A 19,876-nucleotide genomic window follows, 5' to 3' on the forward strand; every position below is an offset into this window, starting at 1 on the left:
CCGATTTACCAGTTCCAAGTTAACAGTTGTTTTGAAAGCGGCAGAAATCATGCAGGGATTGACAGCATGGCCAATGTTGAATGTTTATAATTTTAAGCTTGGAAAAGAGACCCTTAAGCCCAGAATTGGGACCACACACCAACTCCACTGAATAGCATTCCAGCGACTGCTTTGTAATGCTTGCAGTTAGCCACTGATTTCTTTCAAACCACTCATTGTTGAATTAGTGATTTTTCCAAGTTGTTGTGTAATGTTTATGTCCAAAGGCCGATGAGCACCAATACACTATTTCTTTAATTTCCCTTCATTATTTATCTTCAAATGACAAGGATTAAAAAGGATTTGCCAGTAGATTGTCAGTTGATTCATGATGATCACTGCTAGCTAAGATTTTGAAAGTAGGATGATGACATGATCAGTCCAATCGAAGCTACGGTAGATATAATGTGATTTGACGTCATTTCATTGGTGGCTAATGACCTTGAGCCTTCTTGGATGGGCACTTCTAATGTAACTCTACACTGTAAATAACTTAACTGTTAATTTTGACTTTTTTTCTGTATTTATGAATAATAGAATACTGTGAAATTATAGGGATAAACTTTGTCGTGTAGAATAATAGGAAATGTCAGTAAATGCGAAATTACATTAAACTTCCTGTACTTTTAGACATGCATCCTTTTTCACAACAATAATCTGTAGAAATACAGTAATATACATTATAAAGAAAACACTACATGTACCATTGTTTTATGGATATTTACTTTAGTTTTACATTCTAAATGCAGATAATTATAGTAAAAAAAAATATTTCTGATGTTTATAAACAGTGTAAAGCTATGCAAGAGAAAAAGAATAAAAGAATGCTGTCGTTTGTGATTGTACTGATATTGATCATTACATTACAAACCTTAACTGCATTCTACCTTGACTCTTAGGTAGAAGACCCTGCTATATTGTCATTTTTTTACATTAATATCACCACTTCAGTAATTTCGTCCTCATCAGAGTATGATTCATTATGTTCATTCATTATGATCCAACATTCTCTTCCACATCAGACACTTCCTCCTCTATTTCAAAGTCATCGCAGCAGCTTGGCACATGCATTGATAGGAGAGAAGATAGCAATCACCGAGGTAAAGACAGTTTGAAGTTGGATATTCTCGCTTTCAAACCTCAATATCTTTCAAATTACTTGAGCCACAGGCTCCAAATGAGTGTCATGATGTTGGAAAAATTGCGCACAACATTGCACAGCTCTTATTGTTATGATTTGGATATTAATTTGCTTTCCAAAGCTAATAAACATGTGGAAATGTGAGCAGCATTTGGTATTCCTAGTTGAAATAGTTAGGGAGCGTAAACAAAGTACAAACGTTTTTTACATTCAAATTTCAACAGCTCCTTGGTCATATGACCTACTGACTTCAAACAAGGTTCAGAATGTCCACTGACTACCCTTCTATATTGCACACCCTTTAGTTTGTCCATTTTCATCTCACAAGATTTTACATGAATTTTTCAAAATGTAACATTTCAATAGCTCCTTGGTCATGTGACCTAATGACCTCAAACAAGGTTCAGAATGTCCACTGACTACCCTTCTATATTGCACACCCTTACGTTTGTCCATTTTCATCTCACACGTTTTTACATTAATTTTTCAACATTTAAAATGTCAATAGCTCCTTGGTCATGTGATATAGTGACTTCAAACACGGGTCAGAATGTCCACTCAGTGGGTCTACACATTGCACACCCTTTAGTTTGTCCATTTCCATCTCAAATGATTTTACATGAATTCTTCTAAATTTAAAATGTCAATAGCTCCTTGGTCATGTGACCTAGAGACTTCAAACAAGGTTCAGAATGTCTACTGACTACCCTTCTATATTGCACACCCTTTAGTTTGTCCATTTTTATCTCACATGATTTTACATCAATTTTTCTAAATTTAAAATTTCAATATCTCCTTGGTCATGTGACCTAATGACCTCAAACAAGGTTCAGAATGTCCACTGACTATGCCTTCATATTGCACACTCTGATGTTTGTCTACTTTCATCTCATGCTATTAGACTTAAATCTGTAAGCTTTACAGGCCATCTACACCAAAAAATAAAATTTTTGACCTAATTGTCACATAATAGCTAACCATTCATTACTGAAAATATAACTATCAAACCTGCATTACAAAGACCCCGCAGCTGAAGGTGTCCTGCTGCATGGTGTGAGTTATTTCCCCTCCTTTTCACTTTATGTCCACGCAGTCGTCTTTTCCATGGCAGGATCTTCTCATTTTGAAGTACTCTCTTTTTTATATAAACATAATGGAATTCTGATTAGTTATAGGCAAATTAATGCACAGGCCAAATGTGTATGCTGTTTTCCTTATCACTATAATCTAGTACTAATTTAGTAGTAGAGGTAATTTCCTTTATGCCCCATTCTACACACAGCCTAAATTACAGGCACTGAACCATTTACAGGACAATAATAAAAGTAACATATAGGATCCAAACCTATCACAGAGTGAATAAATGTAGAGCGTTTGTAGACTTTAAGGGAAAAATATTAAGTGACAGTTTCATCAGTACGTGCTTAAAGAAAGTCATATCACAAAGATCACAGATGACTGTGCCCACCAAATTTATGACAATAGAGAATGAATTGTAAGCACCAAAGTGTGTTTGTCAAAATAATATCAGAAAATGTCAGTTGTTGAACATAATACCTCTATTTGCAATAGCAATTTATGATATATGAGGTTGAGGAATATTCCATGTACCAACACTACATGCAGGACGGACAAGACATTCCCACGTATAGTATATTTTTTTAAATGTATTTTTTATTTCACCTTTATTTAACCAGGTGTGCCAGTTAACAACACGTTCTCATTTACAACTGAGACCTGGCCAAGATAAAGCAAAGCAGTGTGACACAAACAAAAACACAGAGTTACACATGGAATAAACAAACGTACAGTCAATAACACAATAGAAAAGTCTATATACAGTGTGTGCAAATGAAGTAAGATTAGGGAGGTAGGGCAATAAATAGGCCGTAGTGGGGAAATAATTACAATTTCGCAAATAAACACTGGAGTGATAGATGTGCAGAAGATAAACGTCCAAGTAGAGATACTGGGGTGCAAAGGAGCAAAATAAATAAAATAAATAAATAATATGAGGATGAGGTTGTTGGATGGGCTATTTACAGATGGGCTATGTACAGGTGCAATGATCTGTAAGCTGCACTGATAGCTGATGCTTAAAAGATAGTGAGGGAGATATGAGTCTCCAGCTTCAGTGATTTTTGCAATTCGTTCCAGTCATTGGCAACAGAGAACTGGAAGGAAAGGCGGCAAAAGGGGGAATTGGCTTTGGGGGTGACCAGTGAAATATACCTGCTGTAGCGCGTGCTACGGGTGGGTGCTGCTATGGTAACCAGTGAGCTGAGATAAGGTGGGGCTTTACCTAGCAAGGACTTATAGATGACCTGGAGCCAGTGGGTTTGGCGACGAGTATGAAGCAAGGGCCAGCCAACGAGAGCATACAGGTCGCAGTGGTGGGTAGTATATGGGGCTTTGGTGACAATACGGATGGCACTGTGATAGACAGCATCCAATTTTCTGAGTAGAGTGTTGGAGGTTATTTTGTAAATTACATCACCGAAGTCAAGGATCGGTAGGATAGTCAGTTTTACGAGGGTGTTTGGCAGCACGAGTGAAGGATGCTTTGTTGCAAAATAGGAAGCCAATTCTAGATTTAATTTCGGATTGGAGATGCTTAATGTGAGTCTGAAAAGGAGAGTTTACAGTCTAACCAGACACCTAGGTATTTGTAGTTGTCCACATATTCTAAGTCAGAACCGTCCAGAGTAGTGATGCTGGACGGGTAGGCAGGTGCAGGCAGCGATCGGTTGAAGAGCATGCATTTAGTTTTACTTGTATTTAAGAGTAGTTGGAGGCCACGGAAGGAGAGTTTACAGTCTAACCAGACACCTAGGTATTTGTAGTTGTCCACATATTCTAAGTCAGAACCGCCCAGAGTAGTGATGCTAGGTGGGCGGGCAGGTGCGAGCAGCGATCGGTTGAAGAGCATGCATTTAGTTTTACTTGAATTTAAGAGCAGTTGAATGGGGCATGCTTATTTATGATGGTGAGGAAAGCACTTTTAAAGAATAACCAGGCATCCTCTACTGATGGAATGAGGTCAATATCTTTCCAGGATACCCGGGCCAGGTCGTTTAGAAAGGCCTGCTCGCTGAAGTGTTAGTTCCTCTCAGCGGGATTAAGGCGATGGGACAGGAAAGCGCAGGGATGCAACTTTTGACAGAATGGCCCCCACTCCAACATCCAAGGCAGCGACCTCCACCAGGAACTGACGGGACAGGTCCGGATGGATTAGAATGGGGGCAGTGGTGAAACAATGCTTGAGATCCAAAAATGCCTGGTCAGCAGCTGGGGACCACGTGAACGGAACCTTCAGAGAGGTGAGTGCAAAGAGGGGGGAAGCCAGGGTGCTGTAGCCATGAATTTAGCGGCGGTAGAAATTTGCAGTAAACGTTGCAGCTGCACACTGGATGTGGGTTGGGGCCAATCCACCACCGCTCTCACCTTGTCAGGATCGATCTGAACGTTCCCTGCAGTGATGACATATCCCAAAAAAGAGATAGTGGAGCGATATAATTCACATTTCTCCGCTTTTACAAACAGCTGGTTTGACGTGGAGGGCATGCTCTTGAGCCGAATGGGAAAAGACAAGGATGTCGTCGAGGTAGACAAACTAAAAAACGGTTTAACATGTCATGGAGCTCATCATTGACCAGGGCCTGGAACACTGCAAGAGCGTTGATCAGTCCTAATGGCATAACAAGCTACTCGTAGTGTCCGCTAGCCGTGTTGAAGGCTATCTTACACTCGTCTCATTCCCGTATCCGAACTAGCTGGTAGGCGTTCCGAAGGTCCAACTTTGAAAAGATGATCGCCCCCAGGAGAGGCTCGAATGCAGAGGAGAAGAGTGGTAGAGGGTAATCATTTTTTACTGTGATGTCATTGAGGCCCCGGTAGTCGATACACGGGCGCAGGGTTTTGTCCTTTTTTTTTGTCCTTCTCCCTCCCCTGCTGGCGCAGGGTTCTTCTTTGTGGAAAAAAGGACAATACCCTGTAGCCAGAGTGTCCTCAATGTACTCCTCCATGCCCTTGGTCTCTGGGCCAGACAGGGAATAAAGCCAACCCCCAATCATAGGAATGATGCGGCGGAAGGGATGTGGCGCGAGCCTTGTTGAAAACCTTGTTTTCAGAAGCCCACAGGAGGACGTCCCAGGGCAGGCTATGCTGCCTTATGGCAATGTGCGTGGCAGAATGGGCTCCAACCAAGGACAGAACCAGTTGCCCAGTCGATCAGGGGGTTGTGCCTCTGGAGCCATGAAAATCCCAAAACCACAGGAACATGAGATTAAATTAGTAGAAATTGTATGGACTCACTGTGATTGCCCGACACTCGCAGGTTAATGGGAACCGTACCTGCCAATAGAGCGTCCGTCCAATGCTCTGGCATCCTTGGGAATAGAGAGGGGTTGTGTGGAGATACCAGGGCAACGTCCATGAAGCTCTCGTCAGCCCCAGAGTCAATGAGCAGGAGTTTGAAAACTCACAGTATGCCCACCAGCGTACCCGTACCTACCGATGAACCTGGTCTTTTACTGGACAGGTGGATATACACTACTGTTCAAAAGTTTGGGGACACTTAGAAATGTCCTTGTTTTTGAAAGAAAAACAATTTTTTTTGTCCATTAAAATAACATCAAATTGATCAAATAAAATTGTATTAGTCACAAGCCCCGAATACAACAGGTGTAGACCTTAGTGAAATGCTTACTTACAAGGCCCTAACCAACAATGCAGTTTCAAAAAAATACGGAAAGAATAAGAGATAAAAGTAACAAGTAATTAAAGAGCAGCAGTAAAATAACAATAGCGAGACTATATACATGGGGCTACTGATACAGAGTCAATGTACCGGGGCACCGGTTAGTTGAGGTAGTATGTACATGTAGGTAGAGTTATTAAAGTGACTATGCATAGATGAGGACAGAGTAGCAGTGGTGTAAAGGGGGGGGGGGGGCAATGCAAATAGTCTGGGTAGCCATTTGACTAGATGTTCAGAAGTCTTATGGATTGGGGGTAGAAGCTGTTTAGAAGCCCCTTGGACATAGTCTTGGCACTCCGGTACCGTTTGCCTTGTGGTAGCAGAGAGAACAGTCTATGACTAGGGTGGCTGTAGTCTTTGACAATTTTTAAGGCCTTCCTCTGACACCGCCTGGTATAAAGGTCTTGGATGGCAGGAAGCTTGGCCCCAGTGATATACTGGGCCATTTGCACTACCCTCTAGTGCCTTGCGGTCAGAGGCCGAGCAGTTGCCATACCAGGCAAGGATGCAACCAGTCAGGATGTTCTCGATGGTGCAGCTGTAGAAACTTTTGAGGATCTGAGGACACAATATTTTCAGTCTCCTGAGGGGGACTAGGTTTTGTCGTGCCCTCTCCATGACTGTCTTGGTGTGCTTGGACCATGTTAGTTTGTTGGTGATGTGGACTCCAAGTAACTTGAAGCTCTCAATCTGCTCCAATTCAGCCCAGTCGATGAGAATGGGGGCGTGCTCGGTCCTCTTTTTCCTGTAGTCCGCAATCATCTCCTTTGTCTTGATCACGTTGAGGGAGAGGTTGTTGTCCTGGCACCACACGGCCAGGTCTCTGACCTCCTCCCTATAGGCTGTCTCGTCATTGTCGGTGGTCAGGCCTATTGCTTTTGTGTCATCGGCAAATGTAATGATGGTGTTGGAGTCGTGCCTGGCCGTGCAGTCATGAGTGAACAGGGAGTACAGGAGGGGACTGAGTACGCACCCCTGAGGGGCCCCTGTGTTGAGGATCAGCGTGGCGGATGTGTTTTTACCTACCCTTACCACCTAGGGGCGGCCCGTCAGGAAGTCCAGGATCCAGTTGCAGAGGGAGGTGTTTAGACCCAGGGTCCTTAGCTTATTGATGAGTTTTGAGGGCACTATGGTGTTGAACACTGAGCTGCAGTCAATGAATAGCATTCTCACATAGGTGTTCCTTTTGTCCAGGTGGGAAAGGGCAGTGTGGAGTGCAATAGAGATTGCATCATCTGTGGATCTGTGGGGGTTGTATGCAAATGGGAGTGGGTCTAGAAATACAGTGTATACATTGTTAATGTTGTAAATGACTATTGTAGCTGGAAACGGCAGATTTTTTTATGCAATATCTACATAGGTGTACAGAGGCCCATTATCAGAAACCATCACTCTGTTCCAATCACACGTTGTGTTAACTAATCCAAGTTTATAATTTTAAAAGGCTAATTGATCATTAGAAAACCCTTTTGCAATTACGTTAGCACAGCTGAAAACTCTTGTTCTGATTTAAAGAACCAATAAAACTGTCCTTTATACTATTTGAGTATCTGGAGCATCAGCATTTGTGGGTTCGATTACAGGCTCAAAATGGCCAGAAACAAAGTACTTTCTTCTGAAACTCGTCAGTCTAGACTTGTTCTGAGAAATGAAGGCTATTTCATGTGAGAAATTGCCAAGAAACTGAAGATCTCGTACAATGCTGTGCACTGCTGGCTCTAACCAGAATAGAAAGTGGAGTGGGAGGCCCCGGTGCACAACTGAGCAAGAGGACAAGTACATTAGAGTGTCTAGTTTGAGAAACAGACGTCTTACAAGTCCTCAACTTGTGAGACTAAGTTGTACCCACAAAACACCAGTCTCAATGTCAAAAGTGAAGAGGCGACTCCGGGGTTCTTGCACAAATATCACCCCCCCCCCCAAGAAATGCTAACCTCCCCTGTTATTGTAATGGTGAGAAGTTAGCATGCCTTGGGGGTATGATATTTATGCGTCTGTAACTTTCTCACTTATCATAATTCGCGGTTCATCCAGGATTATCCGTAATCATGGTAGCATCTGCATTAAATCCCTTTGGTATGTCAATTCGATTTTTTATCTTTCATTGATGAGTCGCCACCACCAACACAACACAAGAGACAGCCAGTGCCAACCAGAGTATGAAAATAGAGCAGTCAGAGGTATGATCAATAACAGCCTAGAAATGCATTGATCAGAATGTACAATATAGATCTGATGTGGGTTCGGGGACCGTATGTAGTTTGCGGAGGGAAGAGGAATCGCAGTGCTCGCTCACTGACTGAGAAGCTGCATGCCAGTAAAGCCACTACACAACACAACACATTACTTGTATTATAACTTTGACAAACGGTGTCCACAAAGTGTAGGGCCTACATAAAGCTGTCCCAACATCAGAGGTTTCTTTTCAGCACCATGGATTGAATCCTTACAACAGCTACATCTGGCTATCAGAGGAGCATTGTCTGGCACGGAAACAGTTAATTCATCCTCATTTACAAAAAGTTTAAAAAACATAGCTGATATGGCTGACTTGCTTAAACAAATGTAGTTTCTACTGACAATTGAGATATACAAAATATGGCATACGGGAACGATAAGCGGATAAGAGGCAATCCGTAATTTCAATTAAGACATTAATGAGCTAAATAAGATGGCCGTAGTCAATTTTAAAATGTACAGCGACAGTATTCTCCCTGTACACCAAGTCAGAACCGTAGGATAAATAAAGGGGGCATGTAAGAAGACAATGAAAGCGCTTACAATATTCATTGATGACATTTCTCTAAAACAGGCTATAGGTTACATGTGCACCACCAAGTCCTAACCATAGGCTAAGTTATGAGAGGTAAATAGACCAAATTATTAGGGTGAGGCACATGGGCTACTAAGAGCTTAATACACAACATACACTTAGTATTACTTTCTTAGCTACAGTATATATATCTCCCTGGTATATTACATAATCTATGCAGCAGCATACAATACATTTTTGGACTCCCCTTGTTGGCGCAGCGGTACTTCTTGTGGGTACATTTTGTCAGCAAACTTTGTCATCAAATTCTGGCATTCTCTGGTTGTATGGTGCTTTCAAGACAACAAAAAACACCGTTGAGTCATGACGTCAGTGATCTTCAGGTCGGAGCTCTAGAAAGAGACCCGAGTTCCTGACTTGGAATTCCGAGTTGGATTACCGTTCAAAACATATTTTCCTAGTCAGAGCTCGTTTTGTTCCAAGTTCCCAGTTGTCTTGAACTCACTGAAGTCTGAGATTTCCCAGTTCCGAGTATCCAATTGTTTTGAACATGGCAGAAGTCATGCTGGATTGACAGCATGGCCAATGTATTCAACATTTTCTGACCCATGGTGCAAGCATTTGAGTGTTTATCCTTTTAAGCTTGGAAAACCCTTAAAACCAGACTTGGACCACACACCCTCTCCACTGAATAGCAGGCTAGTGATTGCTTTGGAACGCTTGCAGTTAGCCACTTCCTTCCAAACCACTCATTGTTGAATTTGCGATTTCCAACTGGTTGTGTAATGTCCAATGGCCGATGAGCATCGATACATTTTATCTCTAATTTCTCTTCATATGACAAGGATAGAAAAGGATTTGCCAGTAGATTGTCAACTTGATTCATGATGATGACTGCTTGTCTAGCTTTCTAGCTAAGATTTTGAAAGTATATAATGTTATTTGACATAATTTTATCTGTGGCCAAAAACCTTGAGCCTTCTTGGATGGGCACTTCTAATGTAACTCTATGGCTTGACTTTCCGAGCTCTCCCCGTAGATTTTGCGTGTAGTGTCCCCATGAGTGAGAGAACACTGAGCCAATCACTGCGCAACTAGAGAACATTACCAACTCCTACGCTCTGTATTTTCTGCTGGCTGCCACACCACCACAGAAAACACTGAGCTAGGCTGGAACACCTGCATTTTGGAGCTGCCTTACTCAAGAAAGCAAAAAAGAGACCATGTTTGTATGCAGCTTTATTAACTCAATTATTTATTTTTTTACATTGTTTGCAAACTGATATGTGACACATTAATGCCAAAATAACATGCAAAACAGGCAACGACAAAAATAAAAACGCTAAAAGCCTACGTTTCCTATTTTTCCCTGTAATTGTATTGTGAAAATTGTCATAATCTCTTTATTAGATTGCTATACCATGTTTTTCTATATGGATATTTCTTTAACATTTCTGTGATTGTTTGCAATTCGTTTCTCAATGTATTTATAGGCCTATTTTTATTTCGATGATAGTTTGCTGATAGATATTTCAAATAAATTACTAGACTTACATTTTGAATAAAGTTATTTGTATTCTTTCATTATTCTGTTTGAATCAAGGTAAGATTACGTTTTTGATGAACCACTTAACACATATCCAAATGAAGGGTGGCAAGATTGTGTAACACTTAGCTTATTGCTGCCACTTATGCCATATTATTAAAAGTCCTAGCTACAATATAAATAATTTAACGCCACTCTGTAAGCTTTAACATTTGCGGACCCACCAATACAAATGTTAACAAGTGTAGCGAAAAATTACATTGCAGCCTTTGCAATGTCAAATCCAATACACGGTCTTTCAAATAGGCCTACATCCGAGATCCCTCATTCCAGCCTTGTCTCATAGACTAGACGTAACATAGTAAAGGTACATCTGTACACTCAAATTAGTATGATATGTTAAGGGTGGTATGGTTACATAAGACAGATGGTTGCGTGATGCGAATGTTTAGCAACCCAAAAGTTGCAAGGCTGAATCACATCACAGACTATTTTAGCTAATTAGCAACTTTTCTACGACTTACTACTTTTGCGACTAATTAGCATGTTAGCTAACCCTTCGCCTAACCTTAACCCTTTTAGCCAACACTTCCCCTAACCTAATTATTTAACCTAACTCCTAAACCTAACCTTAACTCCTAACACCTAGCCTAGCTAACATTAGCTAGCTGCCACCTAGCTAGAATTCGTAACATATCATACGTTTTGCAAATCCGTAACATATAGTACATTTACAAAATTCGTAACATATAATATGAATTGAAATTCGTAACAGATCATACAATATGGGTGATAGACATCCACAAATGAATACCATTAATATCGAAGTACATCGTATTTATGTACAGAACAATACGAAATGCTATGAGACCAGGTTGACCATCCAAGAACATTCCATTTTAAAGGGGGCTTTTACTTTGACAGACTGTTCCAGGACTTGTGGCCTTGTTTCTCAACAATCTAAGCGCTGCAGAGAAAGCGAACCGGGTCAGTGTTTCACTCGTGAAATCTCTGATTGATCATTTATTGGATGAATCATTGCGTGAAAACGATGGAAAATAAAAAGTTCGTCGTCTTGTGTACAGGTAGGCTACTAATTAATGTCAATACAAACTTGCGATGTTGATTAGGCGACCGTGTATTTTGTAGGTTACTCGAATTTCTCATGAAGGTACGGTTAATTGTTTAATGTTCTTAACGAGCAATAATAGCCAGTTTTAATTTGTTCCAGTTGGTTTGTGTCAGTTGTGTCCTTATTGTAATATTTACTCTGTATGCCTCTAGTTTCTTTGACGTTTTTGTTGAGTATAGCTACGGTTTCAGCCTTCGTTGAAGAGCTCGATGACACGTAAGTTATTTCTATTAATTAGAAAGAAGATAGAAAGAATTCCATAACAACAAAAAAATCCACGAAATATGAAAGTAGATTGCTGTTACCCACACCACTGGACAAGGCACCCAGGTCATCCTCTGTCCATGGTCCTTAAAAATGTGAAGGCTACATACCAGTACCTGGAAAGGATTCTGAAAAGTTTATCATTAAATGCATTTTCATTGTATAGATTTACCAATGGTTGTTGATTTCTCTTACTAATTTGCAGGTTTAAAGACACAAGAATGCCCGATGAGATATGGCTGATACAAGTAAGTGTGGATGCAATTTTATATACAAGAAAACCCCCAATAATGTGTGAAAAAGCATTGTATACTTTAGGGCAACATCAAGAGAATGCAAGAGGGGACATTAAAATACGCATGCATGACATTGACATTGAAATACGCGTGCACACATAACTTTGATGCGTTGTTTTATCATGTATGTTGTGTGTGTCATGTTTTTTTGTTGAAAAAGGTTTTATTTGAGAGCAGAAATATAAATGCATTTTAAATCATGGTGATTGTGCTCCACTTGTTTGGTGTCAGTTCTACGCTCCCTGGTGTACCTATTGCAAGCAGCTGGACCCAGTGTGGTATGAAATCGGGGCCGAGCTGAAAAGTATGGGGTCTCCAGTCAACGTGGGCAAGGTCGACGCCACAGCCCACACCAGTAAGTCGAATCATCTGATTTTCACATTAAGTTAAGACAGAACAAAAAGACAAGACATATGGCAGAACAACAGTACATAACAGTTAAAAAAAGAAACAATATGACAGCAATATAAGGTGACTAACAGAATACAAAACTGACTGCCTCGTGGAATAAGTATTGTATTGATGAGAAAGATACTGGAAAAGAGGAAGAGGATAAAACATGAAAACTGTGTTGAAAAAGAGAGGAATATCTAACACCTAATCAACCATTAGTATTTAATTTCCTTCGATTAATGCCTTCTCAGAGCCTGCTTTAAGAAAATACAGATATTTTGGTTCGGATCCCACTCTGACACCATGCATTGGTAAGGAGACAGGACACCATTGACATAGCTTCAGGAACATATTTTTAAAGATAAAATTGGATATCTTATACAGAGCATTATGGGTACTGTAGTTCATCATACTACAACAAGTACTTCTGCTTTTACTGTTTAGATCATAAGGACTGGGATAGAAAGTGTGAATTGATCCAAATAGTTTCTTAGTTGCTGAAAAGTTACTGGAGCAAAATGCATCCCAAAACAAAACCAAACCAAGGAAGGTTTTAAATCACTCTCAGGCAGCACTGACATCTGCTGGTTGGTCAATATACAATAGTGACAGAATATCTGCATATTTAAAAGAAATCTTGTTAAACTATAATAATCTGTATAATACATTTTGTATGTATTTTGTAGTTATTCTGAAGGCGTAGCCTACCGAAACTATGCTGAAATACAGACTTGTCAACTGCTATTGACCGAATATTCTCTTCATAACCACTATCCTATATTGTTGTCACTTATCACCACTTGATCCATAAAATACACCATTATATAAATGGTCTCTGAAATAGTTTTCTTCTTATGTTCATCATAGATTAAGGGTTTACCAAATTGTGCAATAAGGCAACCAGTCACAGTGCCCTGTCATATTTAGGCCCACAGGGACAGGATTAGGTCAGTCTGTTCGCACTAATAGGCTTAGTGAAGCTTTAAAAGCCCTTCCAACTGTGTGCGTGTTTGTAAGTGTGTTTTGTGCAACAGATGGTAAGCCATGTAAACCAGATGGGCTAACAGCGTAGTGAGCATTTTCAGTGCTGTTCGGCTTTATTAAACCTTCAAATCCCCTATTATCTGCTCCTGTATGAGAGAGTGGAGTAGGTTAACTGGTTAGCTATTCTCTCTCTCTCTCATTGTAAAGATTTTTTTAAATAGCAGGATTACATTACATTACAATTTTGATTTCCAAGATGGCATACCAGTCAGACGTCCTTTGTCCTCCTCTTGTCATGTCCCGTGTGTATATATATATATATTTACATCTTTTCTTCGCCTATCTTTTTATATATTTTTTTCTAAAAACTCAACCTCAAAACACTCTCCTGCAACCCACCTCACCAATTAAAAAAAAAAGTATTATTTACCTCAAATCTGAAATCCACAACAGAAGCTATCGCCAGTTTTGTACAGCGCGACTCAGACCAGAGCATACCGGATCTATTTTTCTCTCCATATCCCCGGATTTCTACCGCAGGCTCTGGACATTTACACCTGGATCTTGCAGCTAGCTAGCTGCTACCCGAGTGACTATTGGCTAACGTCGGTCCCGGAGCTAACATCAATTATTCTGGAGCCAGCCAGCTGAAGAGCTCCATCAGCCACTCCTGGGCTACAATCACCTATCCGGACCCGTTTTACTGCCGATGCGGAGCCCCATCGGGCCTTCACGACTGGACTACCAACGTTATCTGCCCGAGGGAGTTATCCAACTGGCCCCTCCGTCGCGACGTAACCTGAACGCCCATCTGCGGCCCGCTAATCGTTAGCTGTCTTATCGGCTGCTATCTTAATAGGTCTATCGGACAATTTTCTTGGGCCACTATAACTATTTTGCCAATTGGACTGGTCCCCCCTACCACACGGAACCCTACTAATCTACAGACGGAAACGCACGAGATGGCTAAAAACAGACCTCCCTCCATCTTCTGCCAGCTTGCTACCTATGGCCCAGCTAGCTGTCTGAATCTCACTTGGACATTTATGATCACTCGGCTAAGCATGCCTCTCCTTAATGTCAATATGCCTTGTCCATTGCTGTTTTGGTTAGTGTTTATTGGCTTTTTTCAATGTAGAGCCTATAGCCCTGCTCATTATACCTTATCCAACCTTTCAGTTCCACCACCCACACATGCTATGACATCTTCTGGTTTCAATGATGTTTCTAGAGACAATATCTCTCTCATCATCACTTAATGCCTAGGTTTACCTCCAATGTATTCACATCCTACCGTACCTTTGTCTGTACATTATACCTTGAAGCTATTTTATCGCCCCCAGAAACCTGCTCCTTTTACTCTCTATTCCGGACGTCATAAACGACCAATTCTCATAGCTTTTAGCCGTACCCTTAACCTACTCCTCCTCTGTTCCTCTAGTGATGTAGAGGTGAATCCAGGCCCTGCAGTGCCTAGCTCCATTCCAATTCCCCAGGCGCTCTCTTTTGATGACTTTTGTAACCGTAATAGCCTTGGTTTCATGCATGTTAACATTAGAAGCCTCCTCCCTAAGTTTGTTTTATTCACTGCTTTAGCACACTCTGCCAACCCGGATGTCCTAGCCGTGTCTGAATCCTGGTTTAGGAAGTCCACCAAAAATTCTGAAATCTTCATCCCAAACTACAACATTTTCAGACAAGATAGAACGGCCAAAGGGGGTGGTGTTGCAATCTCCTGCAGAGTTCTGTCCTACTATCCAGGTCTGTACCCAAACAATTTGAACTTCTACTTTTAAAAATCCATCTCTAAAAACAAGTCTCTCACCATTGCGCCTGCTATAGACCACCCTCTGCCCCCAGCTGTGCTCTGGACACCATATGTGAACTGATTGACCCCCATCTATCTTCAGAGCTCGTGCTGCTAAGTGACCTAAACTGGGACATGCTTAACACCCCAGCCATCCTACAATCTAAGCTTGATGCCCTCAATCTCACACAAGTTATCAATGAACCTACCAGGTACCACCCCAAAGCCGTAAACACGGGCACCCTCATAGATATCATCCTAACCTACTTGCCCTCTAAATACACCTCTGCTGTTTTCAACCAAGATCTCAGCGATCACTGCCTCCATCCGTAATGGGTCAGCGGTCAAACGACCTCCACTCATCACTGTCAAACGCTCCCTGAAACATTTCAGTGAGCAAGCCTTTCTAATCGACCTGGCCCGGGTATCCTGGAAGGATATTGACCTCATCCCGTCAGTAGAAGATGCCTGGTTATTTTTTTTAAATGCCTTCCTCATCATCTTAAATAAGCATGCCCCATTCAAGAAATTTAGAACCAGGAACAGATATAGCCCTTGGTTCTCTCCAGACCTGACTGCCCTTAACCAACACAAAAACATCCTGTGGCGTTCTGCATTAGCATCGAACAGCCCCCGTGATATGTAACTTTTCAGGGAAGATAGAATCAATATCAATATACACAGGCAGTTAGAAAAGGCTAGCTTTTTCAAGCAGAAATTTGCTTCCTGCAACACAAACTCAAAAAAGTTCTGGGACACTGTAAAGTCCATGGAGAATAAGAACACGTCCTCCCAGCTGCCCACTGCACTGAGGATAGGAAACTCTAACCTCTGATGAATCCACTATAATTGAGAATTTCAATAAGCATTTTTCTACGGCTTGCCAGGCTTTCCACCTGGCTACCCCTACCACGGTCAACAGCACTGCACCCTCCACAGCTACTTGCCCAAGCCTTCCCCATTTCTCCTTCTCCCAAATCCAGTCAACTGGTGTTCTGAAAGAGCTGCAAAATCTGGACCCCTACAAATCAGCCGGGCTAGACAATCTGGACCCTTTCTTTCTAAAATTATCTGCCGAAATTGTTGCAACCCCTATTACTAGCCTGTTCAAACTCTCTTTCGTGTCATCTGAGATTCCAAAAGATTCGAAAGCAGCTGCTGTCATCCCCCTCTTCAAAGGAGGGGACACTCTTGACCCAAACTGCTACAGATCTATCCTACCCTGCCTTTCTAAGGTCTTCGAAAGCCAAGTCAACAAACAGATTACCGACCATTTCAAATCCCACCGCACCTTCTCTGCTATGCAATCTGGTTTCAGAGCTGGTCATGGGTGCACCTCAGCCACGCTCAAGGTCCTAAACGATATCGTAACCGCCATCGATAAGAAACAATACTGTGCTGCCGTATTCATTGACCTGGCCAAGGCTTTCGACTCTGTCAATCCCCACATCCTCATCGGCAGACTCAATAGCCTTGGTTTCTCAAATGATTGCCTCGCCTGGTTCACCAACTACTTCTCTGATAGAGTTCAATGTGTCAAATCGGATGGCCTGTTGTCCGGGCCTCTGGTAGTCTCTATGGGGGTGCCACAGGGTTCAATTCTTGGGCCGACTCTTTTCTCTGTATATATCAATGATGTCGCTCTTGCTGCTGGTGTGTCTCTGATCCACCTCTATGCAGACGACACCATTCTGTATACTTCTGGCCCTTCTTTGGACACTGTGTTAACAACCCTCCAGACAAGCTTCAGTGCCATACAACTCTCCTTCCGTGGCCTCCAACTACTCTTAAATACAAGTAAAACTAAATGCATGCTCTTCAACCGATCGCTGCCTGCACCTGCCTGCCCGTCCATCATCACTACTCTGGATGGTTCTGACTTAGAATATGTGGACAACTACAAATACCTAGGTGTCTGGTTAGACTGTAATCTCTCCTTCCAGACTCGCATCAAACATCCCCAATCCAAAGTTAAATCTAGAATTGGCTTCCTATTTCGCAACAAAGCATCCTTCACTCATGCTGCCAAACATACTCTCGTAAAACTGACCATCCTACCGATCCTTGACTTTGGCGATGTCATTTACAAAATAGCCTCCAATACCCTACTCAATAAACTGGATGCAGTCTATCACAGTGCCATCCGTTTTGTCACCAAAGCCCCATATACTACCCACCACTGCGACCTGTACGCTCTCGTTGGCTGGCCCTTGCTTCATACACATCGCCAAACCCATAGGCTCCAGGTCATCTACAAGACCCTGCTAGGTAAAGTCCCCCCTTATCTCCGCTCACTGGTCACCATAGCAGCACCCGCCTGTAGCACGCGCTCCAGCAGGTATATCTCTCTGGTCACCCCCAAAGCCAATTCCTCCTTTGGCCGTCTCTCCTTCCAGTTCTCTGCTGCCAATGACTGGAACGAACTACAAAAATCTCTGAAACTGGAAACACTTATCTGCCTCACTAGCTTTAAGCACCAGCTGTCAGAGCAGCTCACAGATCACTGCACCTGTACATAGCCCATCTATAATGTAGCCCATACAACTACCTCTTCCCCTACTGTATTTATTCATTTTGCTCCTTTGCACTCCATTATTTATATTTCTACTTTGCACTTTCTTCCACTGCAAATCTACCATTCCAGTGTTTTACTTGCTATATTGTATTTACTTTGCCACCATGGCATTTTTTGCCTTTACCTCCCTTATCTCACCTCATTTGCTCACATTGTGTATATATACTTATTTTTCTAATGTATTATTGACTGTATGTTTGTTTTACTCCATGTGTAACTCTGTATTGTTGTATGTGTCGAACTGCTTTGCTTTACATTGGCCAGGTCGCAATTGTAAAATGAGAACTTGTTCTCAACTTGCCTACCTGGTTAAATAAAGGTGAAATAAATAAAATAAATAAGCATCTTGAAGAATGATCTCTCTGTACACCATGTTGGCCTAAACCTGTCAGCCATTACATTAGATTTATATTACCTGTACATGTACTGAACTATATCAAAATGTTTGAGATATTTAGTCATATAAAACCATAACTTTACTATAACAATGGCTTCATGAAGATGAATAGGTCATTCATATTTACATACACTCCTTTCAATATTTATTTTAAGTCTTTCCATGTCATTTCAGCAAGCCATGACACCCACCATCTAAGATTGTTATGAAATCGTTTCTGTGGTTAGAAACAGATAAGATTAGCATTCCTGCAACATTTTACAGAAATGTAATTGACTGTACCCAAATTGGCCCTTTACATTTTTAGGATTCACATAATATTATATAAATATAGTACCCAACATCTGATTTGGACCACACGCTTGCGTCCCACCTACTCAACAGCCAGTGGAATCCCGTGGCGCGATATTCAAATACCTTAGAAATGCTATTACTTCAATTTCTCAAACATATGACTATTTTACAGCATTTTAAAGACAAGACTCTCGTTAATCTAACCACACTGTCCGATTTCAAAAAGGCTTTACAACGAAAGCAAAACATTAGATTATGTCAGCAGAGTACCCAGCCAGAAATAATCAGACACCCATTTTTCAAGCTAGCATATAATGTCACATAAACCCAAACCACAGCTAAATGCAGCACTAACCTTTGATCTTCATCAGATGACAATCTTAGGATATTATGTTATACAATACATGCATGTCTGTTCAATCAAGTTCATATTTATATCAAAAACCAGCTTTTTACATTAGCAGGTGACTAGCATGTGACTAGCATTCCCACCGAACACTTCCGGTGAATTCACTAAATTACTCACGATAAACGTTCACAAAAAACATAACAATTATTTTAAGAATTATAGATACAGAACTCCTCTATGCACTCGATATGTCCGATTTTAAAATAGCTTTTCGGTGAAAGCACATTTTGCAATATTCTAAGTAGATAGCCCGGCATCACAGGGCTAGCTATTTAGACACCCACCAAGTTTAGCATTCACCAAAGTCAGATTTACTATAAGAAAAATGTTATTACCTTTGCTGTCTTCGTCAGAATGCACTCCCAGGACTTCTACTTCAATAACAAATGTTGGTTTGGTCCCAAATAATCCATTGGTATATCCAAATAGCGGCGTTTTGTTCGTGCGTTCAAGACACTATCCAAAAGGGTAAATAAGGGTTACGAGGACGGCGCATTTCGTGACAAAAAAATTCTAAATATTCCATTACCGTACTTCGAAGCATGTCAACCGCTGTTTACAATAAATTTTATGCCATTTTTCTCGTAAAAAAGCGATAATATTCCGACCGGGAAATCATTTTTTATTACAAAGAGAGTGAAAGTAAAAGCATGCTATCCCCTCATCCACGAGCCTCAGTCTAATGGCCCTCTGATAGAGCACTTGCCAAACGCGCTAGTGTGTTTCAGCCTGGGCCTTGAATTACGTCATTCAGCTTTTTCCCGGGTTCTGAGAGCCTATGGGAGCCGTAGGAAGTGTCACGTCATGCCAGAGATCCCCTGTTTTTGTTAGAGATTATCAAGGAGGGCAAGAAATGGTCAGAGAGGACGCTTCCTGTTTGTAATCTTCTCAGGTTTTGGCCTGCCAAATGAGTTCTGTTATACTCACAGACACCATTCAAACAGTTTTAGAAACTTTAGGGTGTTTTCTATCCAAAGCCAATAATTATATGCATATTCTAGTTACTGGGCAGGAGTAGTAACCAGATTAAATCAGGTATGTTTTTTATCCGGCCGTGCAAATACTGC

At 41.3% G+C, this 19,876-nt stretch overlaps 1 protein-coding gene across 2 annotated transcripts in view; it reads left to right on the forward strand.

The window, feature by feature from the left end:
• The first annotated feature begins 11,145 nt into the window (after positions 1 to 11,145).
• Positions 11,146 to 19,876, forward strand: part of LOC115156582 (protein disulfide-isomerase TMX3) — a 39,550-nt gene continuing 30,819 nt past the window's right edge. For both annotated transcript variants that reach the window (XR_003868289.1, XM_029704052.1), the window contains exons 1-4: positions 11,146 to 11,343; positions 11,543 to 11,606; positions 11,860 to 11,902; positions 12,182 to 12,305. Coding sequence is in view for 1 of the 2 variants with exons in the window: in XM_029704052.1 (XP_029559912.1) it covers positions 11,289 to 11,343; positions 11,543 to 11,606; positions 11,860 to 11,902; positions 12,182 to 12,305 (286 nt within the window). In the remaining variant the exon portion in view is untranslated. The remainder of the gene's footprint in view (positions 11,344 to 11,542; positions 11,607 to 11,859; positions 11,903 to 12,181; positions 12,306 to 19,876) is intronic.

This window comes from Salmo trutta, chromosome 21 (assembly GCF_901001165.1).
Source record: "Salmo trutta chromosome 21, fSalTru1.1, whole genome shotgun sequence".
Lineage (NCBI taxonomy): Eukaryota > Metazoa > Chordata > Actinopteri > Salmoniformes > Salmonidae > Salmo > Salmo trutta.